General features: G+C 39.5%; 1 protein-coding gene across 14 annotated transcripts in view; it reads left to right on the forward strand.

Moving 5' to 3' along the window:
* MAP2K5 (mitogen-activated protein kinase kinase 5) overlaps nucleotides 1-26,338 on the forward strand; it is a 248,612-nt gene that overhangs the window by 134,819 nt on the left and 87,455 nt on the right. For all 14 annotated transcript variants that reach the window (XM_073212061.1, XM_073212064.1, XM_073212062.1 and 11 more), the window contains 3 exons: nucleotides 2,037-2,110; nucleotides 3,072-3,122; nucleotides 11,971-12,042. In XM_073212061.1, coding sequence (XP_073068162.1) covers nucleotides 2,037-2,110; nucleotides 3,072-3,122; nucleotides 11,971-12,042 — 197 coding nt within the window. The remainder of the gene's footprint in view (nucleotides 1-2,036; nucleotides 2,111-3,071; nucleotides 3,123-11,970; nucleotides 12,043-26,338) is intronic.

A 26,338-nucleotide genomic window follows, 5' to 3' on the forward strand; every position in this document is an offset into this window, starting at 1 on the left:
TATTATTGGGGTAACTTTGGAAGCACAACCCTGTTCTTAAATTCACATTTGGGTTGGCCGGGCAGATGAGGGAATATTTTACTTCCTCCTCAAGGAAAGAAATGATGTAGTGAAAGTGGTATATTTAATATGATGTTGGTATAAGATTTATATTGAAATTGAGGGAAACTGGAGGCAGAGACAATTTCGTTGGTGAAAGAGCTTCCACCTGCCTAGGCCTACTAACCTGTATTCAGAGAGCCTCCCTCAAGGAAGTACATTGTGTGTCTTGCCTGAAAGATGTGCTGGGCAGACATGTTCTGTGGCTAGCCCCTGATCACTGCAACAGAAACATCAACAGAAAATAACTAGGTGCATATGGTTTCCACTCATTTATTCTCCCATCCTTTCAACAAATACTTGCTAAGCACTTACTGTGTGCCTGGCACTCATCTGGGGGCTGGGGATGTTGTAGTCAATAGAAAAGACAAAGTCCTGCCTTCATGAAGTTTACATTCTAGTGTCAGACAGGCAATGTCAGAAGAGCACATGTCTTAGTAAGTGCCTGGCACTTCACCTGTTACGTGGTAAGTAGGGTTCAGTAAGTGTTGGTTACCGAGAATGAACTTAAAATTTGAATTAAGTACCTACTCTTGGCAAGTACTTTGTTGGGGTGTACTTTTGCAGGGTGGAGAGTCAGAGTGAGATTAACTCACACTTTTTTTTACTGTTGCATAAAAAATTATGAGTCTCCATAAACACCGAGAAAGGAAGGGAATAGTGGTTACCAAAGGGGAAGGGCCGGGCAGGTAGGTGGGGAGGGAGAAGGGGATTCGAAGGATACTACACATCACAGTCACAACATAGGTAGGTCACGGGGAAGTCAGTACAGCACGGGGAATACAATTAATGACTCTAACATTCTTTATTAAGGTATCATTGATATACAGTCTTATTCTGTAACATCTTACTACACTGATAGTGAACACAGTAGAGGGGGTGAGGATTTGGTAATATGGGTGAATGTTGAACCACTATTTTGTGTATGTGAAACAATCATAAGATTGTTTATCAATGATACTTTCATAAAAAATAATTCTAAAAATTATGAGTCTTTTGTTCACTTTGGGGGTCATTAGGGCTATCTGCTGTATGAAATATGACAAGTTGTCTGTTCCAGACCACTTTTGCCGTTGAAGATGAGACATTGAGCAGGTGCCGCTCTGTACCATCAACAGTGGTGCGCTCTTGTCTCGCTCAGAGGCTTTTTGTGCGCTCCCTGAATTCCTGAAATGGCTCATTGTCTTTGCTGACTATGCTGCACAGAGACCCTTTGTGTCATTATTAAGCAACTGACTGCCTTGGCAAGAACTATGTCAATTCTTTTGTTAACTTTAACAGCGTCAAAAAGGACATATGGGAATTGAAGGTAAATGAAACAAAGACTGATAAGTGCACACACACCCATCTTTTAGATCAGTTTCTGAGTATGATCTGAAGTAACATTTGTTACATGCATCAAGAAATGAGCAGTACTGCATTTGTTTTCTCATTGTCAACCTAGGAGTGATGTTTTTCCTTGTTGGCTTCCCTTTGGCCTCGCTGCTTCTTAGATGGGAGGAGGAGTTTCACATTGAGAGCAAAGCTAAAGCTTTTTGTGCAAATTTTTTACAAGAAGATTACATTTTCTTATTTACCTACATTTCCTGAAAGCCTGGGGATAGGATGATGGGTGTATTTACTTTTGTTGGAAGTCAAGATTTTATTTTACTTTCCCTTGAAATAAACCCTTGCTTCTATAGAAACCAGAAATAGTTGGAAGTGAAGTTAGGACCTTACATGTTGCCTCCAGATAAAATGCTTTGCATTAAATTTGTGATTAGAATTCCGGTTGAACAGATGATGTCATTTCTGCAATATGGTATGGGTGTTTGGGTGCATGTGTGTGTGTGTGTGTATGTGTGCTCGTGCATGCACACAAGCACGCATGCTTTTTTTTTGGAACTAGCGCTATAGATATGGAATTAGTTACGTGGACTTTTCTGGTCCCTTTTTAGATGTGAAGCCTTCCAATATGCTAGTAAACACGAGAGGACAGGTCAAGCTGTGTGACTTTGGAGTTAGCACTCAGGTAGGTCTCTTTTTTCCTCCCAGTCTGCTCTCCTTTCTGAAACCTCCACTTTTTGTTTTCAGTCCACTCTTTGGAATGAAAAACCACCTAGCTGCCCGACAAACAGAACTCCGCATCTTTTCGTCTGGGAGCATGTTATTCATTTTTAATCTCTGAGCGAGTTTGCTTCATCAGAATATGATTGTTCATTGTTTAGTGACAGTAAAAACTGCTGATATTGTAATTACTACTTACGAATAGCGAACTTCATTGATATGCAGCTTTGATATGAAAGCGTTTTGGCCAGACAAAAGGGAGGGCAGAGTGGGAGCTGTGCCTGGGGAGCCCAACTGGCCCACAATAAAAATTAATATTGGGAGCAACAATGGTGGAGGGCCATTACAATGTGCAGCACAAATTTTAATTAATTTCCATTTTGGGCCTCCCCTGAGAACCCCGGTGATAGTGACCCATGAGCATGCTGTGATGTTGATTTGAATTTCAGCCACCTTTACTCCCAGCCAAACACGAGGACCAAAGCGGAGGTCATCATTGTATTATGAGTTGTCAAAGTCTGTTATCCCTCCAGCGAATTCAGTGTTCGTTTCATTCTAGTAATGCATGGGGCTTCATTCACATCTTGAACCATCTGACTAAAAAATGAGTGTGTTCAAATTCTACTTCAAATTGACTTTTTATATCAGGCGGGTTTGGGGTACTAACGCGTTAAGCATCCTGCTTAAGTGAATTGTTTAAGGTTATCTGCTATAAACTGTAATGCTGTGCTTGTTTAAATTGGAAATCACATTCAAAAGAAAAGAGATTTAATCATTTTTAATGCCTTTGTAGATAAATTTGTTCCTTTTTACATAATTTTTAGTTGATTTATAGAAATGATGATTGTAGGTTAAATGAGGAATAATTGCCCATTTTATTTCCACATTATCTTTATATTGTTCTAACAGACTGTTTTGTCTCATAGCTGGTGAATTCTATAGCCAAGACGTATGTTGGAACAAATGCTTATATGGCAGTAAGTAAACTTATGCAAAAATAACATTTAAAACCAACATCTTTATCTTTATGTACTTGGTAATGTATAATTCTTGAATTAATTCCACAGCTTTAGCCTAACAGATCATAAATTATAAAGTCAATTCAGTCATGATCTGATTTTCAAATCTGTCTAAAAGACATTAAATTTATACCCAAGCTACTAACTTATCTGACTCTGTTGACTTAACTGATTGGCTCAAGTATAAAATCGCTGAGTTTTGAAGTTTAATCTTACAGAAAAATGGCACCTTATAGCATATTGGCTACTTTGCCACATTGCTTATTTAATTAACCCCTCAACTACACCAAAATGTCAGTCAATAAGACTGGTTGTTTCTTCCAAGAATACAAACATGCTTTGTCACCAGATTAAAATTACATTATTGATGTGACCAACACTTACTTACGGATTTCTGAATATAAGGGTTTAACAGGCCGTTCTCTTTAGAACTTGTACAGCCGTATTGTCATTTACTTGTTGGGTTCATGCCTATTATAAGATAACGTACTTAGTTCCACTGAAATAAATTTACCAGGAATGAAAAGTAGAAGCATGGAAGTGTTTCAAAAACAATGTAGACTTGGCTTTGACCTTTTTCTTTTTTCTTCCTTTAAGTAAGGCAAGTTATTTATGTTGAAAATGCTTTTGTTTATTGGTTTCCACAATCCCTTTTAAGAGTACGGGGTAGGGGAAGACAGGCAGGAAGCTTATCTGGTATCATTTTGAAGCTAAGTTTTATTTTAACTTTGGTTAAGGTTACTTTTTTTAATGAGGGTTCTAGATGTATTCAGGTAGCCCATTTCACTTCCACTAATCTTTATAGGAAGTTAAATGATATTAGCACGGATAGACTCTTGGATCTTATTCTCATTATTTTTGTTCATATATTATCTTGATAAAAAGATAGTAATATGGATCTTATTCTCAGAACAGTACAAAGCATTTTTTTAATTGAAGTATACCAGAATAATTTTTGTCTTGCATTGTTTTTAAAGAAAATTCATTCTTTCTCATTTTTCTAGGAAGTATGGGGAAAAAAATTAATCTCCGAAGTCATCATATGTTTTTTTATAAAACTTAATCACCCTGTTGGTTCTACCAAATTAGCTGAGATTGGTGAGCCACCTTTATAATTAACAAAACCCTGCTAAATATCACAGTTTCAGTCTTTGAAAGAGTATGGAACACAGTGATTAAAAAAAAAAAATCTTCTCAACTACCCATCATGTTCTTACATTGCTCTAATAATTAAATTGCATTATGTTTGAATGTACGAATCCAGATTACAGTTTTCTTTCCCAGATGTACATGAAAGAAATTACTTTTGCTTGCTTTTGTTTATGGATGAATATGATGCTTCCGTCTGTTAATTGAATATATGAGGATAAAATTATGAAACGTTAGCTCAGATTGGCAAAGCTAAAATTGCTTTCTTTCCTGGGTGCGTGAGTCCTAGTCATCAACTTCATAGTTCAAGCTGTAAAAAGCACAAGATACCTAAGAAGCAAAGAGTGATAGTCTGATAGTGAGCTTCTCTCAACTCAGCAGGTTCTCATTGGCCACATACTTACCTGACTGGTATGAGATCAAAGGCAGGGAGTGGAGGAAGATGGAAATAATATTTATTGTTACAGGTTTTTAATCCCTGCCTGACATACCTGGTATTGCATTATAGTATCACAACCAGGGTGAACTGGGTGAAGAGTACACAAAACTTCCCTGTATATATTTTTTTCAACCTTCTGTGAATCCAGAAGTATTTCACAATAAAGAATTTTGTAAGAAAAATAAGTGTTATTGGAATGTGGCCACACCCATTTATTTACATATTATCTGTGACTGCTTTCGCACTACAGTGGCAGAGTGGAGTAGTTGTGACAATTGCAGCAGAGACCAGATGGACCCACAAAGGGAAAAATATTTCCTGTCTGGCCCTTTACAGAAGAAGTTTGGCAGCCTCTGGTCTATGCCAGAGAAAGCTGTATCTGAAACTGAGTACCTTCAATTAATCAACTATTATTTACTGAGCACCTTCCAGGCTGTTAGCCAGGCACAGTGGAACCCCTCTGTTTGTTATATATGGCCACGTTATGTGTGCTGTAATAAAGACTTAATATGTACCAAACATACATTTAGAGATTAAAAAGGCGTACAAATGTGTATTAATTTGGTGATTCAAGAAGTATGTAAAAAGGGCGTTGATAAAAGAGATCACAATGAAAGGATGGGCAAAGACTGAGAAGGTGATGTGACATGGTGGGGGTGGGGAGATGGGGTAGAGGACAAATAATAAATTGTGAAATAGAGGTCATTTGATGTCATATCCTCAGTTTACACCCATTCCTATCACTTAATGGTGACAATAACAGTAAAAACTAACAGTCAGCACCATGTGGCAGTCACCCTACATATATTAACACTTCACCTCCTTACAACAATCCTACAATGTAGGTAATATTATTCTAGTTTTCCAGATGAAGAAACTGAGAAGTTAAATGACTTACCCAAGTTCATACAGCTAATAAGAAGCAGAGTCAGGATTCAGACCTTCATAATCAGCCTCCAGAGACCAAACTCTTAACTGGCGGTGCTTCTCATCATGTCCAGATTATGTGTCTCTTCCAACCTAGATTTGATCTTCAAGGGGCAGGATTATTCTGTTCATTCCTTGTATCCAGTCCTTCATAGTCCTACTAAATGAATGGATTAGTATACAAAAGCAGCATTCCAAAAATGACTTAATCATAGGCAGCATTTAACTTTTCATATTAAGAATATCTCACTTGCATTATAAGAAATGGAAGTCCCCAAATTACTCAAATACAGTCAGCTACTCAAATGTTGAAAAGACATAGCCCTGCATATGCAGACAGTCTCACTTCATTCTCCTATAATCTGAAGTACAAGGTACAAGAAGATTATAATTAGGAAAAAGACAGGTTTTTCTAAGATCCTGTCATAAAAAAACAAAACAAAAAAGATAAGACTAACTTACAGGCATGTTAAGCGGTGACGCTTTAGGAGAGTTGGAAAGTCATCTGGTCCAGCCTCCTCACTAACCCACGAGTACACTGAGGCCCAGAAAGTGCAGTGGTGTGTCCAGGGAGACATTACATGGGCAAATAATGAGGGTCCGTAGACATTTGAATCCAAAGCAAGAACAATTTTCAAGTACATTTTTTAAAATTAAAGTATCATTGATATACAATCTTATGAAGGTTTCACATGAGCAACATTGTGGTTTCCACATTCACCCATATTATCAAGTCCTCACCTTGCCCCCATTGCAGTCACTGTCCATCAGCATATTGAGATGCTATAGAGTCATTACTTGTCTTCTCCATGATGTACTGCCTTCCCTGTGACCCACCTATTTTGTGATTGCTAATTATAGCACCCCTTAGTCCCCATTTTCAACTACCTTTTAAAAGGATCCCACCCAGAAATATTACAAAAGGGGTTCAGCAGCCTTTGGGGGCTTATATTAAATTAAACCATTTCTCAGAAATTCTAATTACCAGAAATTTAAAGACAGATATCCCTAAAACCTTAACCCACAACTCATTGTGATTTGCTTAATATAAAGTTTTAACCAAATATAAAAGTTCAGCATTATTGTTAATGAATAACTGAAGTTAACTGAAGTTTTGAAATTAAAAAAAAGTCTTACGCAAATACTTGTCCTTTGGAATCAGTAAGCCAATCTAAATGACTATTCTTAACTACTGAACATTTTTTTTCTACTCGGACTATTCCTATCCTTGTAAATTTTCTTTACCTAGAATAAAACCTATACAGATGACTTGATCCAACTCAGTTGGCCTTGCTCGCGCAGTGACGGTAATGACAGTGGTAAGGACTGAAAGGAGGCCAACCTTTATTGAGTGTTCCCGTGTGATGTGTACTGGGGCAAGCACACTCCATGGATTCATTTAATTTTCACACAACCTTGGGGCCTATATAGTATTAGTATTATCTTCATTTTACAGATAAGGAAACCAAAGGTGAGGTAACTTTAACCCAGGGTGTCAGAGTTGGCCAACTTGTGAGAGTCAAGATATATATAACTAGGATGCCAGTTTCTAGTTTCTGGTAATGGAAGGTTAGGTTTATCGGGACCAGCTCTTCTGCTGAAAAATGCTAGTTAAAATACTTTTAAAACCATCTCAAATACTCTGAAGAGCTAAAAAGACAATGGGGGATTCCCAGGACAATTTTCAGATGGACAACAGAGGGGAAAGCAGAACGTCAGAGCACCAAAGCTACTTATTCCTGAGGGCATTTGCCTGTGCCACAGCTGTGAACGGTTTGGGGGGTGCCCCCCGGGCAGAGGGTCTCAGAGGAGATCTTCCCATATCCTGCTGGAAGCCTGAAGGGCTCGTCCTCAGTGTAAGAGCAAAGCTACTGCTGTTCCTTCTCACCCATACCAGAAAATAGAAGAGAAGCCTTCTCGGAGCCAAGTAAAGAAGCAGGAGAAAAAGGCAAAGCAGTGGCCATAGACCGACTCTGCACAGATTTGCACCCTGGGTATTTGTACACATGATCTGAGTTGGAAGAGGAGCCTCATGCTGAGAACTTGGTTTGAAATGGGCACATCCACCTTAGGCCTCAGAGAACCTCCCCACAGATTTTTTTCAAGAGCAAAACCCAGAAAGTCAAAGAAAACCAGGCACACAAGGAAATAAAGCAACATGAGAAAGAAAAACAGGAATACACAGGCATACAGACTTCAGACCACAAATTTTATAAGTGACATAGTAGATTGGAGAAAGTCTCAAACAAAACAACTAGGTAAAAATTAAAAATCACTTTTAGGTAGCATATTGGACATAGCAGAAGAGAGAATCAGTGAACTAGAAGATAGAGCAGTCTGACTCCAGACCCCTTATTTAACCAGTATGCTCTAATACCCAAAGCAGGATCTTGCCAACTTAAAAAAAAAAAAAATCCCCATCATTTGTGGCATATATTTTGAGTACATACTAACCTAAAGTATTTGTACATACTTTATGAATTTTCTGAGTAGCCTAACCCTGAGCAGAAATTGTTTATCAGAAGAGATGAGGGATATATGTCAGTATCTTCCTGCTTTTGACAAGTAAACCCTGGGGTATTTATTGTTTGTAAATAGAGACTATTCTAGAATGAGTTAACAAAATTTGGGTCCTGGGTAAATGCCAAGTCACAGAAGATTGCTGGAAAGAGTGAATCATTGTAGTCAGCTTGTAGTCACTGTTCTTTAAGATCCTTGATAAACTCTGATTTTTATATCATCACCACTCCTTATTGTACTTATGTAAAAACAGACCAGGGGTTTTCCCCCCCTACACTTAAACCTCAGTGCAGAAGTGCTTCAGACAAGAATCATGTTTTCCCTATTAGCTTTCCACACTGGTGATATCTGTCATGTGAGAAAATAACCCAGCTTTTAATTGTAAAATGTCCATCACAGATCTTCTGTCAAAGGTGTGGTACCTGGTGGTTGGATTGCTTTGTTTTAGAGGGGAGAAGACAGGGCAGGCCACCGTAGCTTCCAGTGTGAGAACAGATTTGAATTGTGCAGCCTCAGGCCATCAAGTCCTGGCTTCATAAATTCAGAATGTCTTGGAGCCTATCTTGTGCCTGTGTCAGTTTCTGGGGCCTGGGCTCATTTCCCAGTCCCTGTCTACTATAGCCATTCTTTACGATGGTACCTCAGAGCTGGCTATCTGTTTTTTGGTCAGCAGTTGTGTTTAAGCACTGCATCACGAAAGTAATTTCATTTTGTTAGCTTATTGCAAGAATAATTTCTCCAATGAGAGATTGTCAGAATCTTGGCCTTCAAGAGTTCTCTTATTTGCCATCTGACGTCTGTGACCATCATCATTTTTCTGTTTTTTCTTTTTTAACTTAATCTTTCTATGCTTTATTTTCAGCTGACAGTTTGCATTTGTTTTGGTAGTTCACTGGGCAAATGTTACAGAAAGAATGTATTTAATCTTATTGTTGGTCCTGCCAAAATATTTTGTATGTGGGTTCACTTTTGCTTGTTTGTTTCTTTGCTACTCTGGATGACATAGTATGTATTAACTGTCAGCGACTGGAATGAAGAAAGAGAGAGCAAGGAAGAAGAGACGGGGAAAGGCAACACTTGGTTATTTCTTTAACAATTCTAGAGGATTTTAGCATTTTCAGGTTTGCTAGAAGTTCTTGATGGACATGAATAGCAATAATATGTGAGGAAGTTATATTAGTAGAACACTCCAGGGAACTGAATTATTAGTTCATGCTTAAAACCGTATGTGCACTAAATGTGTATCACATCCCTTTAGTCTGCACGCAGCACACACCAGTTGTGTGCCAGACATTTTACTAGGTCTGAGGTGAATAAGACTCTTTGATTCTTAGGAGAAGTACACTAGCAAACAGATGATTACAACACTGTGCAATAAATTAATATTAAAGATAGAACCAACATTGTAAGAAAGTACAGAGATAGGAATTCATACTTCTGCCTAAGGAGTAGGGGGTAGTTTCACCAAAAAAAAAAAAAAAGGTGGCCCTTCATCAGAGCCTATAAAAGAAAAGTTCACCAAGCAGAGAAAAGGAAGATTGCCCATTACCTCAGCAGGGAACATGGAAATGTTTGGTGACTAGAGCTGAGTGTACCGAAGAATCACCCAGAGAAATTATTTTTTCAAATGCAGATCCCCAGGGCCACCCCCCGAGGTTCTGTTTCAGGAGGTTCATTTGTAATGAGCACCTCTAGCGGTTCTTTGATGGCCAGTCCAGGACTGCATTTTAAGAAATACTGACCAGGTCACACTAATGCTTGACTGTTATGACTGCTAGTTCTGGGGGCAGTTTGACACACTGGAAAGAACCTTCATTTTGCAGAAAGACATACCTGGGTTTTGAATATGTTTAATATACAAAGCCGCACATCTTACGTTTGTAAAATAAGGTCATAATATCACACTTAGCAAGGTGGTTATGAAGTGTGGGGGATGCAAAGGTCTAGCCCAGTGTCTGGTACATACGAGGTGGTTATTAAATGATAGCTATTATCTCCTTAGATAGTGGGTGCAAACTAAACCTCTCTGTGCCTCCTTTTTCCTCTTCTGTTAAAAGGGGTTCCTAATAGTACCAATCTGATACGAGCGTTTGTGAATCTGAAATGAGATATGCATGAAAAGCACTTAATGCCAGGCACATGGAAATCATTCAGTAAATGAACACGATGATGGTCTTGAGCGGGTGGGGAGAGTCATCGTCGTGGAGCCCCGCAACGGGCCCGTTCCGGAAGAAGACATCCTAGTACCTGTTGGAGTATCTAGACTTAGATAACAAGTTCATTCATGTACAAACAAGAAACCTCAGAAATGATGGTATGGGGATTAGAACACATAGAAGGACAAGTATTAGGGGTTTGGAATGACCATGTCCATGTCCGCTAGCAGCTGGGAGAAATGGTCCCATGACGCTTGGCCTTTGGGAAGAATTATTCTTGGTAGGAAGGGTTTTACAAATACAGAAATAATGGAAGGGAAATAAGACAATCTATCTATCCTGCTACCTCAGGATAGGACTTTATGTAATTTTATGGGAAGTGGTCCCAGGAGAAGGCAGTAGGTACACTGAGGTAACCTGGTAGGTGGGAGCAAGAAGTCGGTTACAAAGTTCTGGGCCCCAGCTAAGCCAGCTCCCCACGATGTGGGACTGTGCCAACTTACCTGAGGGCATCTGGCCCACATCTTCCACACCCCTGGTCAATCCCCTGCTGGCGAGTGGTAGATGCCCACTTCCTCCATATGCCCACTTTTCTAGACTGACCCTGACTCCACATACTCTTAAGAGCTCCCATGGGAGCTCCTGAAGGGTGATGGCTGTGGTAGCTTTCAGAACTCCAGGGATGATGGTTCAAAGAATAGAATGTCCTAGAGCCAAGAGATGTGGGTTATCCCAGCCTGGCTGCAACTACTCAATAACCTTGAGCAACCATTCCACCTTTGTGAGAACTCGGTTTTTTCCGTTGATATATTCCTGTGTTCATTCAAAAGACTTCTGTTAAGTACCCTACTGATACCAAATCCGAAGGGACACAGAGACTAGGCAGCACCCACTTGAGTATGAGATGACTTCCGTTGAAACAGGATGTTCCTGTAGTGGCTTTCTAGACCAGGTATTTGCTACACGTCTTGAATGGAGGACTAAGAGTCACAAAATGGACCTTTCAAACTATTCCTCGGTTCATATCAAAAGAAATTCTGATAAATGGAATAAAACATTGAACAAGAGGTCAATCTGGACAAAGGAAATATAAATGTCCTTTACACTAATTTTAATCTTTCAGCTTTCCTACAAGTGTGAAATTCTTTCCAAATAAAAAGTTAAAAAATTAAAAATAAAAGAATCCCTAAGTGATCCAGACCTATCTCTCAGAGTGCAAATAAGTGATAATACTATATAATGTGTAATTTCTCATTCTACAACTTTTGGAGGGAGAGGATCTGAGTTCAAGTCTCAGCTCATTTACTAGTTTAGGACCTTGCATAAATTATTTCCCTTGTTTGAACCTCCATTTTTTCCATCTGTAAAGTAGAGGTAATAAAATTTTCCTCACAGGGACTTTGTGAGGATTCAGTGAGATTTATATATATATAACTTTTATAATGCCTATATATTATCTACATAATATACACTCACACACACATAAAACATTGTTTTCTCTTCATCAAGTGCTATGCACATGTTGATGGCTCCCTGCCTTAGTTGAGCCCAGGGTAGTGTATGTTTCCCGGAGTAGCTTACAGCAACTCATGAGCTCCCTTCTGTTTTCTTACAGCCTGAAAGAATTTCAGGGGAGCAATATGGAATCCATTCTGATGTCTGGAGCTTAGGAATCTCTTTCATGGAGGTATGTTATCATTTGCAAATGAATGTTCCTATGTATATTGTTACTGATATGTTCTGACAGGAAGAATGGAGATCTCGAAAAAAAAAATTTCAATCTCCAGTGTGTTACGAAGACCAGTTAAATCCAAATCTTTAAGAATCTGCATTATTAACATGCTCCCTGGGTGATGCTGATGCACACTAAATCTGAAGAACCTGTGTGCTAAAAGAGAGAGTCTAAAAAAATTCTGTGTGCTGTCAGTCTTGTTGGAATGCATGTAACTTCCAAAGGTGATTACTTTAAAGAGTACAGCACAGCTCATTTGGATGTATAAGTTCTGTATGTTTATTTGGAGAGAAAAGCCATCTTGTTTCAATATAGTCACATTACAAGTTGGAGGGCGGGGTGTGAAATGATTTGGGAAAGAATAAGGGATATGTATTTAGCACAGCTTTAATGTCTTTACTCTTCATAGCTGTATTTAGAATGGACTTTATCTTAGTGTGCTACATGTAGCCCCACCAGAACTCTGTGCTAAGGTTTCCGTGCAAATGACCATTAACTATAAGGAAATGCGTACAGTTTATATTAGAAGGGCATCTGGCTCAGCATTACAGTAGCGTAGAATCTGGATACTCACCAGTACTTCAAGAATTGTTTCTCACATCGATTGGTTCAGATAAAGGAAGACTTTTTAAAAACTAGAAAGGACTCCTTAAATAAGATCATGAATAACAGTCACAATGTTACCACCTTTTTTGGGTCATACACTTTTTCTGTAATCTTCATCCCACATGAATGCAGTTGAATTTGTAAGCAACTATACCTATATCTGAAGACTATAGAAAGAAAGCAAAAATAAAGTATTCAGTGTTTATTAAGCCATATTCTGCTGTCTGTTCATAAAAGGAACTGTGAGAGGAAATACAATATGTACACATCAGTTGAAGGTTAGCAGTAGTGATGGGCATGCTCAGAACTGAGTCTCCCAACAGAACCTTGAAGGGCTTGTTCAGGTAATCTGTCTCGGTGGATACTTGTGTAACTCGTGGGACTCAGGTCTTGCTGTTGTGTGATTTTCCTTGGCATACTTCAAATCACTGTCATTTGAATGTATAATAAATGACCAGATACAGTACAGAACATTTGAGAAGTTACTTGGTGTGGAGATAATAATCCTAGAGTGGGAATGAAAGATAGATTGCAGTTCCAACTTTGTTACTAATTTTCTAGACGACACTGTGCAAGCCACTGTCCCTCATGGGGCCTCAGTTTCTTCATCTGTAAAATACTGATCTCTGAGTCTCTTTCCAGACTAATATTCTGTGACTCTCAGCAGTCTGCTTTTGTCTCTCCTTGACTTTCTGCAACAATGTCAGAGTTAAGTGACTTAGACAGTAATATACACTAACATGGCACAATATGCAGAGACAGAGCAATACTGTAAGAGAGCGTAACTAATAGACTTAATCACATATAAATATTCACCATTCATTCCTTCCACATTCATGTCTTTGTGCATATATTGAGCTCCCACTCTGCCTGCTAGATAGACAATGAGAATATAGTCTTGATTCTCAGGGAGTGGCATTTGGTGAGGAATGGGGCATGAGGAGAACAGAAAACAGAAGGATAACTAAATATGTAATTTGTCAGGTAGTGGTAAGTCCTATGGAGAAAAATAAAACAGAGTGATCCTTTCTGATAAAATAACCTAACAGCAGAGTCTTGAATGATGGGAAAGAAGGGAGCTGTCAGGCAACAGCAAATGCAAAGGCACTAAGCTGAGTGTGTTTGGCATATTTAAGGAAAGCAGAGAGTGCCAAGGTGACTGGGTGAAGTCACCAAGGGAAATCTGAGAAAACATACATCCAGAGCGGGAACAGAGCCCAGAGCACATACAGGCTTGCAGGCCGTGGTAAGGACTTCGTATTTTATTCTAAGAGTCATTGATCTGAATTACATTTTCAAAGAATCACTGGGTGCTCTGTGGAGCACAGACTGTAGAAGGGCAAGCATGGAAACAGAGAGATGAATTAACATAGGTAGGTCAATAGATGAATGCTCAATAAACAGAACATATTTATATTGCATGTTGAAATATGTATCTGCCAGTATTTTGGGCTCTAGGGATGTAACAATTTATCAGACTCTGTACTATAGGGAGGGAGATAGCCATTGATGAATTAGGGGTTTTGTTGATCATATTCATTTATCCTGGAGGTAAACTATTGAATAGTCTCCGGAAGATTGAAGAAAACAGACTCCCTGAATTTTAAGATTGAGGAGGCCTGAGGTACAGGCAACTCTGCGTGAAGGCATCAGCTTTGAGCGTGGGACACCTGAGGTGTCAGCCTTGAGCGTGGGACACCTGTGTGACAGAAAGAATGTGTTGGCTCCTGTGGTGAAGTGGAGAGTAGCAGAGGACCTAATGGTCCAGAGTGAGAGCCAGATCGGCTTACACATTTTGATGGTCCCTGTGTTGTAAAATGGATGGTGGGGAGTGGATGCTAAATCAGAAAGAGGAGATACTGCCTCAGGATGTAAAGTGCAGTCTGATCATCATCTGAAAGGTTGTTGAGCACCTCTTTGTGCATGGTGCACAATGAAACGCTTGCAAAAGGAGCTATGTGATTGCAGCCCCTGTCTTCTAGGAGCTTATGATCCACCAGACAAGCAAATGATAACAGGTGACCAGACACAACTGGTAGACCGCTAAGTCACCAGAGAGCAGAGCAAGGAAGGCCTCTGAGGCCCAGATGTGTGACAAAGTCTTCAGTAAAGATGTTCGTGGAGCCCCCTGAGCCACAGGGGAGGGGAGGGGCGGGGGGGATTGACAATGAGCTGGGTTGGTCTTTTTTTATTTATTTTTTAATTGACATATAGTTGATTCAGGTATACAACACAATGGTTCACCAGTGAGCTGGGTGGGTCTTGAAGGGAGTTTCCCAGTGGGAGAAAGAAGGGGAAGAGGACGGAGCCCCTCCCGGGCCCAGCACACTCGGAGGTGGATCTCTGTGAACACTTCGGAACAGATGGGACATCAGAGTACGTGGGGTTTCACCCAGGCCATTTCATGTCCTGCTTGTGTGCGGACCTTCTTCAAAGTGTTCGGAAGCAATTTGTTACCGTAAGGTACTGATAGTAAGGGAACAAATGGGGAAGAAAATAGAAGAAACTGAGCAAAGGAACTTCCTTGAAATTACACAAGAATCAAATAGAGACAAAATATGAGCTAAAGTTTTCCATCCTTTCTACCTCTGCCTGACATGACACATTCCCTCTCCAATCCCGTAAACTCAGGCCAGCCCTGAGGTTTGGTGATGCAAGAATCAGACGGTTGCCTTCATTGTTTTAAACTCCTGAAATAATGAGGTTCAGTCCTGCAGCCTTCTTCTTACTGCCCCTTGCCTTGTTAATATGCTGTCACACAGTCCCCATGGGGAGTCATAACAAGGCCTCTTGCCACAGTCTTTCATAAAAGATGATGCTACATGCCACTAAAATGTGCCATTAAAAAAAGTCACAGACAGGTACATTTATGCCTTAAGCAAGGTATCTTTAATATCCAACTATCTCTTATCCAGGGACAGAACTGCCCCCCTCTCCTCTCAGTTCAGCATCCCTGTGTTTGTAGGATAAAAGGGGCCCCTTCCAGGATTCTGTCAGCTGCCTGTTGTATTTGTAGTTGGCAGAAGTAACATAAAGGTGGAAATTACCCTTACAAAGAGAAAAAATGAGATTACGCAGCCTGACAAGAGCACAGCAGTTTTACTAGAACAGAAGAATTTGGTCCCTTTCTTATGTTTTTGTTTATGGTTTCCAACTCAGGTCTTTGAAAGTGTTGTAGTTCTGCTCATGTGGATTATTTATGGATCCACATAAAGGTTCTCTCCATACATGGGGTTTGCGTGGGCTCGCTGTGTAATGGGAAAAAACCCATGTAAAATTGCATTTCTTCCAAACATCCATGACAGGAATCAGTATGGAAATGCAGAAACAAGAGAAAGGGAAAAAAAAGTAAGACCCACTAATGTGGCTACAAAATCCCTTAATTGGGACAAACTGGGAGGATTAATCCTGTTGCCAGAATATTTGTTCGACTCTTCTAGAAAACTGCAATGACTCAGGTCATTTGGGTGCATTGTAGGACTGCTCACCCTGGGAGTTGCCATTGAAGACTTCGGGGTATAACTTTAAAATGAAAATGAGTTTGGTACGCAATAAAGGCTTTATTTTACCAAGTTTGATTATTTTATTTACTCCTTAGAGGTAGGGAGTACCTAACACATTTTAGGGCACAATTTCTTCATTTCACAGGCAGCTCTTTTCCCAGAGAAGGGCTTGAGGAGAGAGTCCCACTGTTGTTTTTCACTAACTCGTTTCCCCATTTATGTTCTTGTGTCATTTGAGTCACAGCAGGCTTGCAGAAGCCAGGTATTAAGAAGGCCCTTCTTGAGTCAAAAAACAATCACACCCTCCCCTGGGCTTGCCATTTGCAGTACCCAGGACGATGAAGGCACCGGGCCAGTCCCGTAATGTTCTTAGTCTCACTCAGTATACTCTACAAGTATCTCTTCTGGCTTATTTTATCTGGCGGGTTATTACAAACCTTATCATGGTTGGTGGTGACTAATCTTCTGACAGGATCTTCTGCAGGCACCAGACTGAAAGCCCCATCTTTAGCATGTGCGTCTTGCTCTATTCACTTGAGTCCTCCTGCTTTCTGCCTTTGTTTGCATCCTCTGTCTGTCAGTCTCCGGAGTCCACGACATAGAACAATCTGGCTCAAAATGCTTGGTTAATTGGAGTGTCATCTAGTCCTCTGAGACCCCTCTTCAACATGATCACTGTTTTATTGAAGTGGTTTGAATGATGTGTTAAATGATGAAAGCAAGGTCCATGGCTTAGAAAAATGTCTCTGGATAGGTGAAGAACATATTCAGAAAGCCACACAAGGTCATTCTCATCAAACTAACACCGTCTTTTGAAGATTTTTATGGGTTCTGTTCTTTGTGACAAGGAGTTTTTCTTGTGAGTTTTAGAATTGCCTTTACAAAGGTTAAAATAAATCCATGGACTATGAAGCTCTTCACTCTACATGAAATACCATTTTTCGTCATCTCCCCGAAATACAATTTAAATACTCATCCTTCATGATGCCAACTCTGATCTCTTAGTTGAAAATAATATCTTCTTCTGACCTGCATCTACATCTTCCACGTGGCATGTGCGTTTTCCACTTTGTATTATAATAATTCACAGGATCCATCATAGTTCCTTATGAAAGGATTCAAATCTGAGTCTCTCAAAATCTCCTACACTCTCTAGCACCAGTTCCACTGTCCTAGTGGAAATCTTTCTGGTTCAGTTTTTTAATACTTTTGTAATGGCTTTAAAGCAATTTCTGGAAAGATCAGAGTTTAAAATTTGATGGAGCCTTTAACATAAGTCCTCATAAGTTTTGCTGAATAGATCACCCATGTTTTGCATGTGAAGAAAGGCTTTCTGTTTGCCCAAGTGTCAGACCTAGGTTCAAATTCTACCTCTGCCAGTATAAACTATGAATCCTTTAGATAAATCACTTAAATTCTCTGGGACTCAGTTTCCTGTAGATCGAAGCTGTACTTCAGAGCTCTGGACAAAGGTAACAATGAGAAAAGAAGCTATTATTCCCTCTCTTTAAAAGGTACTGCCTTTTGAAATGTTTCTATTTGGTTCAGAAAGTAATTTGGATAAAGCGTAGAACACCTGCTTTAGCTTCCACTCTTTCCTCAAACCCCTCCCACCAAAAACAATAAAGGGATTCTTTTTTTATTTTATTTTATTTAGATATCGTTAATGTACAATTACTTGAACATTATGGTTACTAGACTCCCCCCTATTATCAAGTCCCCCCCACATACCCTATTACAGTCACTGTCCATCAGCGTAGTAAGATGCTATAGAATCATTAAAGGGATTCTTTTAAGTCATAATAACCATAAAGGGAAAGAGAAAGGAGACAATGGCAACTAAATTGTGGATGTGGGAAGCAGATGGACAACAGTAAACAACTTAGCAGAGCTGTGAATGCTGAAATCCTAAGCCAGCAGTGAGAAAGGAAGAACACCCTAATTTCCTGCAAAACACCCCAAAATCTCAGGAATTGGTGGTCCCAACACCTGGACCTAGGAGTAAAGAGGGAAGAGAGTTGTTTCAAAGTCAAGAAGCAGTTAAGCTGTTTGGCCTCCAGATTCTTTCCCTAATTCAGCCTGGGCAGACAGTTGCCACTCCCCAACCATAACACAAGACTGGGCAGACGTTTTCTGGGAGAGAACAGAGTAAGTGATTTCTGGCACTTTGGAAAACTGCATTCCATTACTGAGTACAGAGGCATTAAGTGAAAGTTGAATTTTAAATGTTGAGACCTCCCAGCCTTCTTACCACACCCTGTTCCTAGGACACTGGCAGCCAAGATTACCTTTCAGACAGGAGATTGGGAGAGACTTTCTCTAGACAAATCTGACCAAGGAGTCTTAAAGATCCAGGCATTAAGCATTCCCCAGGGAAACAGCCCAGCTAGATCATGTTATCTCCGTCTACAGGCTCCACCAGTAAGCACAGTGTTTCCAGTCAGATTTTTAGCACCTTACTCTTAGCAAGACATTTGAGGAAGACCTTTAAGGTGAGAACAGAGACCTAAAATATCTATAAAAAGCAACTTGGAGGGCCTTAGAAACTATGCCGGAGAGAAAAATTCAAGTGAACTTCCATAGTATTCTCAGAGGTATAAGAGAAAATATTGCATCCAGGAAACAAGAACAGGCTGCCTGTAACAAAGGAACTTAAGAGAACAGCAACAGTAACAAGTAGGAAATGAAAATTAGAGAACCAGGTCAGGAAGTCGAACATGTGAAAAACAAAAGTTTTAGGAAGAACAGAGAAAACAAGGGAAGGAAATCACCAAAGAAAATGTTTTCATTTTAATATTTGCATGTCAAAGAAATATTTATGTGTCATTTGAGATTGTCTCTAGATAAAAAGAAAAAACAAAACCTGAAGTTTTTTTAAATGACATATGTCAATACTTTCACCCAGAGAAAGTGTGAGTTTTCTTGGGAAATAGTAAATTTTAAATTTTCTGTAGGCATCTGTAATAGAATTTTTTCTAAGGAAAATTTAGCATAAAAAGTACAAATAGTTTTATGTAACTACCTTGTGTTATAGAAATGTTAACAGCTGTGAACACATCCCATTTTTAAAATTTTCCTTTACGTATTGTTTAATGGATGCCAGATAAGACTCATTAGATAGAAGAAAATAATGTGATCTTTTACATTTACAAGCAAATACATAAAGCTACGTGAAATGAAAATGAAAGTACAGTTGACCCTTGAACAGCATAGGTTTGAACTGCACAGGTCCACTTATATGTGATTTTTTTCAATAAATATATTGGAAAATTTTTTGTAGATTTGTGACACTTTGAAAAAAACGTTTTCTTTAGCTTAATTTATTAGTACATATAACATACAAATTATGTGTTAATCAACTGTTTATGTTATCAGTATAGCTTCCATTCAACAATAGGCTATTAGTAATTCAGTTTTGGGGGAGTCAAAAGTCATATGTGGATTTTTGACTTCACGGGGAGTTCAGTGCCCCTAACTCCCATGAGGTTCAAGGATCAGCTGTATTGAAAAAGTGGCATGGGTCTCTCAGCCCAGAACCCTTGAAGAAGCTTCTAGAGAAGTTTGTTGAAAAGCATGTAATTTACTTTCTATGATGTCATTATTTTCAGACTCAAGTTCTGTCATTCTAATTCCAAAACTGTTAAAATGCTCAGACTTTGGGTTGACCACATGTGTTGGCACTTCTACTTAGAAGCACTGTAATCAGTCTCTTATCTTTCAAATGAAAATGACATTAGAATTCATTCCTCAAATATTTATCCAGCACCTTTTTTTTTTTATGCGCCACTTTACCAAATGCTGGGGTTACATTGATAAATAACATAGGCATGTTCTCTTTCTTCACTGAACCTACAGTGTAAGGAGGGAGGCAGGCAGTAAACAATAGTAGTGAACACATATTTTTTTTTTGAAAATAAGCACTTTTCAGTATTCTAGGCTCTTTTATAAACACTTGAATTTAACAATAACAACCCGTAAAGTTACTTTGAGAAGTAAGTGTCTCTTTGATTTGTAGAACATCCTCATCAACATACTCGGTGTTTACCAGGTGACAAGAATTGTAAGGCATTATCTAGACTTGGCTCCTGCCTATAAACATACAGAGGAACCCCTTCCCTCCTCTCCCTATAGAAAAGCACTCAGCCACACAGCTGTCTCTCGTGGGCTGCGGCTGCGGCTCTCCCTGTCTGCCTTTCTAGCCCTTGCTGGTTATGAACCTGGTCTGAGGGATGATGGGTGGCTCTGGGTGTCCTGGGAGCAGCTGCCGTCAGCTTCTCTAGACCGTACACACTTGCTGGCTCCGCTGAAACACTGATGCTCCCTCCTCCTCTTTTTTATAATTACTGTGAAGAGGATGAATGGGTTGAATCTTATTATAATACGTTCAGTCTGCTGCTCCGTCTAGTGAAACATCTTACCTGTTGATCAGAAGTTTCTACCATAAAGCATCAGAAGGCACAAGGGTCAAAGCTGAAGGGTCCAAACACCAAGGAAATTTCAATGAAAGACTGTATAGGAAAGTGGGCAAGAATGTGGTTCTGGAGTCCTTGTCTTGGGCCTCCTTGCCTTCCACTGAAGAATGTTGTGGAAAAGAGCATGTAACAGTTTCTATCATTCATTCCCCTGCAATTATTCCCCTTTCCGTAATTCTGTCTTGACTAGATTTTTTTTTTTTGAGAGGGCATCTCTCATATTTATTGATCAAATGGTTGTTAACAACAATAAAATTCTGTATAGGGGGGTCAATGCTCAATGCACAATCATTAATCCATCTCAAGCCTAGTTCTCGTCAGTCTCCAATCTTCTGAAGCATAACAAACAAGTTCTTACATGGTGAACAAATTCTTACATAGTGAATAAGTTCTTACATGGTGAACAGTGCAAGGGCAGTCATCACAGAAACTTTTGGTTTTGATCACGCATTATGAATTTAAACAATCAGGTCAGATATGAATATTCCTTTGATTTTTATACTTGATTTATATGTGGATCCCACATTTCTCCCTTTATTATTATTATTTTTTTATTTTTAATAAAATGCTGAAGTGGTAGGTAGATGCAAGATAAAGTTAGAAAACATGGTTTAGTGTTGTAAGAGAGCAATTGTAGATGATCAGGTGTGTGCCTGTAGACTATGTGCTGATCCAAGCTAGACAAGGGCAATAAAACATCCACGGATGCAGAAGCTTTCTCTCAAAACAGGGGCGGGTGAGGTTCTAAGCTTCACCACTGTTGTTCCCCGATTTCTCACCTGATGGCCCCCCTGCGACTGTGCCTGTCTTAGGTTGTTCCTCCCTTAAGGAATATTACCCGTCTCTGGCTAACCAGTCATCTTCTGGGGCCATACAGGGAAATGTAAAGTTGGTAAGTGAGAGAGAAGCCATATTGTTTGAAAAGGTTACCTTTTTACTTCTTTGCAGATTTATGCCCTGTGGCTTCTATGCCCCACACTTGTCTCGAGGTATCTTTACCACCTGGAGGAATTATGATACTCGGTAAATTCGATATGAGGCACAAATTCTATTTAAGGGTTGTAATTAGGAAGGAAGAAGAAAAGCTATAGAGGTAGCATATGGAAGGAAACATGGGAGGATTGATTATTTCTTTGACATATCTTCTTGTAGAGTACCTTAAGCATGTATAGGTTTTAAACTACTAACTAACTTGCGCACACATATTAACATAATAGGAATACGGTGACATAAACAAAGCAAATCTATAATTACCAGCCATCTCCAGTGAAGCCAAGAAAACCATTTAGGCACCCTAGGCATTTGTGAAAATTTGTCTATGATATGATGGATATTGTCCAACTGTACTTGAACAGTCTGAGAGAAATCAGACAAATTAAAGCAACCCATTTCTGGGATCTGTTCACATCCCATATGTTCTTTTAACCATAGTCTATAGTCGTAAGATTTTGGAGCGCTACACCTTGCACCCCTCCCAACTCCTGGTTGAGTTCCAACAGTACAGATCCGGTCAAATTCGTTGTCTCACTGTATGCACATGCCAGCCTTTAACTAGATTTTTTTCATTGTCATTTTTTTCCCTAAGACTTACTGCAAAAAGGAGCTGTTAGAATGACCTTTAGGAGATGATGAATTGACTGGTTCAGTCCTTTGCAAGGTTTGTGAAGGGATCCAGCTGTCTCAGATTACCATGCCTAAATGTGCATTTTCCAAGGTTGTCAGTGATTGCAGTGAGTGTGAAACTGGCAGACAAAGTGAAGGGTTTCCCACTGAATGAGGCATTGTTGAGCTTGCTTTGTGCTCTGAGCTATCGTGAACAACCATGAGATTGACAAAACAAGATGGAACAGGTGCTAGCAGTCCCAGCTAAGCATTTTATTATTTTGATGGATTTCAGACTAATTTTAAGTTTTTCCAACAGCACATGTCCAAATTGTATATGCACATGCGTGCACGTACACACACACACACACACACTCACACAGAATTTGGACTTTTAAAAAGCCATTCAGTCAACAGAGTCTTGATATGAAGAGTAAAGAAATAAAGAGAAGACAAAACAAGCATTTGACAACTCACATTCAGATGTTTGAAGGACTGTCAGTAGAGGCAAGCTGCTGCTTTATAACTGGCAGGTTGAACTTTCTGAAGCTAACAAAAAAAAAAACAAAGCCCATGGTTTTCTGTTCAATATAAGAAAGAATTTTTTTGTCATACTCACTTTTTTAAATTAATAAAGTATCATTGATATACAATCTTATAAGGGTTTCATGTGAACAACATTGTGGTTTCCACATTCACCCATATTATCAAGTTCTCACCCCCCACCCCCATTGCAGTCACTGTCCCATCAGCATAAGATGCTCTAGAGTCATTACTTGTCCTCTACATATTATACTGCCCAAGGAAGAATTTTTTAATGGATAGATTCCCTAAATCCTTCATACTCAACAGTGGAATTGTTGCCCTTAGGGATAAAAATGCCCCATGCCTTGGGGGCATTTAAGTAGTGACTGAATAACCACTTGACTCAGGTTTTAAACAAATGCTTTGTGGAAGAGACATGTCTAAGGTTAGACAAGTGCAGTCACTTATCTGTTAGTCACTCAGAAAATTTTTGCGAAGTGCTTATTATGTGGCAGACACTGTGTTAAGTCAGTGGGGACATTGCTGTGAGTGAAACTGATGAAATCCCTGCTTTCGTGGTGCCTACATCTTCAGGAGAGGTACTTAACAATGGCAACTTCTTAGGCAAAAACAAATAGTATTATATGGTAAGAGCAACTGAGAGAGGTGGGCTACTTTTGAGTGGAGCTCTAAGAGGTAAGAAGGAACCAGTCTTCTAGTGACATCTGTCAGCTCTAAAATGCTGCAGTGTGATAATTTGGGGAACCATTGCTACTACCTTTGAGCTATCCAGTAAAAGCCGCTGCTCCTGTATTTCTATCAATACTCAATCCAGTGACCTGGAATTGGCCTTCTAAATCCTCTCGAAGATCCTATGGACCATATTACATACTTCGGTTCTGAACTGGATAATAATAACTTTAACATTTTATAGCATTTGTTTAGAGAATTCTTTTACTTATCTCGTATTTAGGAACTAAAATGATTTTAAACTGGAGAGAGACCGTAGGACTTGTTACATCAGATCCTTCCTCCTAACGTGAGAAGCTCGGGCCCAGAGAAGGGAAGCAATGTGCCCGGTCCTGGCACACAGCTAGTACTGTGCAGAAGAGGACTGGAACCTAGGACTGCTGACATGAAGGCTCATGTTCTTCTTCCGCTATTCCTCGTTGTTGGCATGTTGCTCAGTGTCATGTTAACATGGCATAACGCTATGTGTACTTGATAAAACCATTTGATACTCATTAGCTCATTTAAACTTCTCTACACTGTGATGGAAAATGACTGAAAAGCCAGTCATTTGAGGAACCCAAAATTGTTTCACCATATAAGCATCAAAAAGATCCCGTTTTGCCAATAAGGAAACTGAGATCCAGAGAAATTAAAGGGCTCTTCTAGAAAGGTTAAGTGACTAGACCAGGCAGCCGCAGCCAAGTGTCCTGGCTCCGGATTAAAGTCTGCTTCCTCCATTGTGCTGTAGAAAAGAAGTAGGTCATGTAGTTTGAAAAAAGAAGAGGTAAATGGTAAGTGTAAATAAGCAGGAAGGTAGGTAAAGGAAAAGGCTGGTTTGTGACTCTGCTCATCGGTCAAGACTGCTTGTGGCAGGATTGCCACTTACACGATCCCCGCAGCTGGTTCTGTTTTACCAATACCTCAAAGTGTACATTGCTGTTTGTATTTCAGAAACCAACGCCTAGGTTTTGTTTTTTTTTTTTAAGAAACACAAATAGGAACCTAATCTCCTTTATGTCTACTATCGTAGGAAGCGGGTAGGTAGGAATTCCCTGTCATCAGTGAACATTTATGTAATGCTGCCTTTGCTGGCACTACGGATACAAACTTTGCCCTCAGGAGCTCCCTGGCTGGGAGGGGGAAAGATAAGTAAAAATGCAATGGAAGCACCTACGGCGGGGCAGGTGAGAGGGAGGGCTGACACCAGTGTGAGGGAAGGCATTTCAGGACTCTGTTACTCTTAATGAACTACCCAACATAGTGGCTTGAAATAATAACCATTTATTTACTCAGGATTCTGTGAGTCAGGAACCCTTGCAGGGCTCGGCCTTTCCATGTAGTATCCACAGGGGCTTCAGGTGAGGGTGCAGTCAGATGGCTAAGAAAGAAAGATGCAACATGACTCTTATCTACGTGCATGACATCTTGGGGGGGATGGCCCTTTCCTCCCTCTCCTTCTCTGTGTCTGTCTGTCTGTCTCTCTCCAGAGCAGCAACAAAAACATGGAGGCCAGAAGTATGAGAATAAGATTAAGACTCACTCCCTTGCCTTTAAAATGTCCAGAAATAGAAGTGTAGATTAGGTCGACCTCCATGTGCTATACCCCAGCGCTGATGTTTTCTCAGATACACACGGCTGCATGACTCCAGTGAGCAGTTTGGAAATGGAGACAACGCAATGCTTAAAATGGTTAATGAATTAAGTGCATGAGATGGATAGGTGGTGGTAGGGTCAGTTAACTCCAATCTTTTCCCTTATTACAATTCTTAGTCTTTAATAAGAAATAAGCCATCTAAATACTCATAATGCTTAAATATGTGAAAGTGATTGTCCTAAGCAGTGATACGTAACAGGGCCTTGTCAGTTCAGACTGAAGCCGTAATACTGAAGAGTTTGTATACTGTGTTCATTAAAGTATTGCAGCGTAGAACAGGAAAGCCATGTACCACTGGGGTAACCAGGCTCTAAGACACATCTTCAGGGGGGTTATAATCAACAAATGCTTATTATCAGCCTACTACAAAATACTATATCTGGTGTCATGGGGAACATACAAAGCTTATGACTTAAGAGTTTGCCCTTAAACCAGGTAGGATGTGATACACTGCTCATTAAATGGTATGACAGGGAGTGATAGGGATTTTGTCCTCAAATTTTTCTTTCGGGATTAGCTCCCAACAAAAGAGGAGAAATAATTTGAACCAAGCCCTAAAAGGATAGGTAGCTTGGGGATCCATCTGTTCATCTTTTCTACCATCTCACATGCCACATAGGAAAATTACCTTCAGTATTGCATTTTGAATTGTGCAAAAATTTGAAGAACATTCATTCTTCTATTACAAAAGTAGAATGTCTGCTTTTATCCATCGTGACTAAACTCTGTCTCTCTTTAGAGTCTCACAGAATTTCCTCTCAATGCACAGACACCATCAAAAGAGACTTTTGCATTTGTTTTTAAGTGACTTTTAGAAATTTAGTTATATACCCAGGTATTTTAATTAGCATTGCTCTAACTAGAGCTAGTGATGGAAATCAACTTGGAACAATTAGTGTCTTCAAAGCTACGTAAGTGTGTCTCTTTAAATGAAGGAGTTTTTTCCTTTCTTATTTTATTTTATTTTATTTGTTTGTTTTCAAGTCAGTTAGCTGTCTAATATTTACTATGCCCAAGTTGAAATTATATATTGCATTTAAACCACAGCATTCAACCAAAAAATTACTCAGGTTTTGCTCTAATGCAGTATAGACAGATATATGTATATATGTATATATGTATACACACACACCGATACACAATGCATATATATATAC

This window comes from Manis javanica, chromosome 8, assembly GCF_040802235.1.
Source record: "Manis javanica isolate MJ-LG chromosome 8, MJ_LKY, whole genome shotgun sequence".
Taxonomy (NCBI): domain Eukaryota; kingdom Metazoa; phylum Chordata; class Mammalia; order Pholidota; family Manidae; genus Manis; species Manis javanica.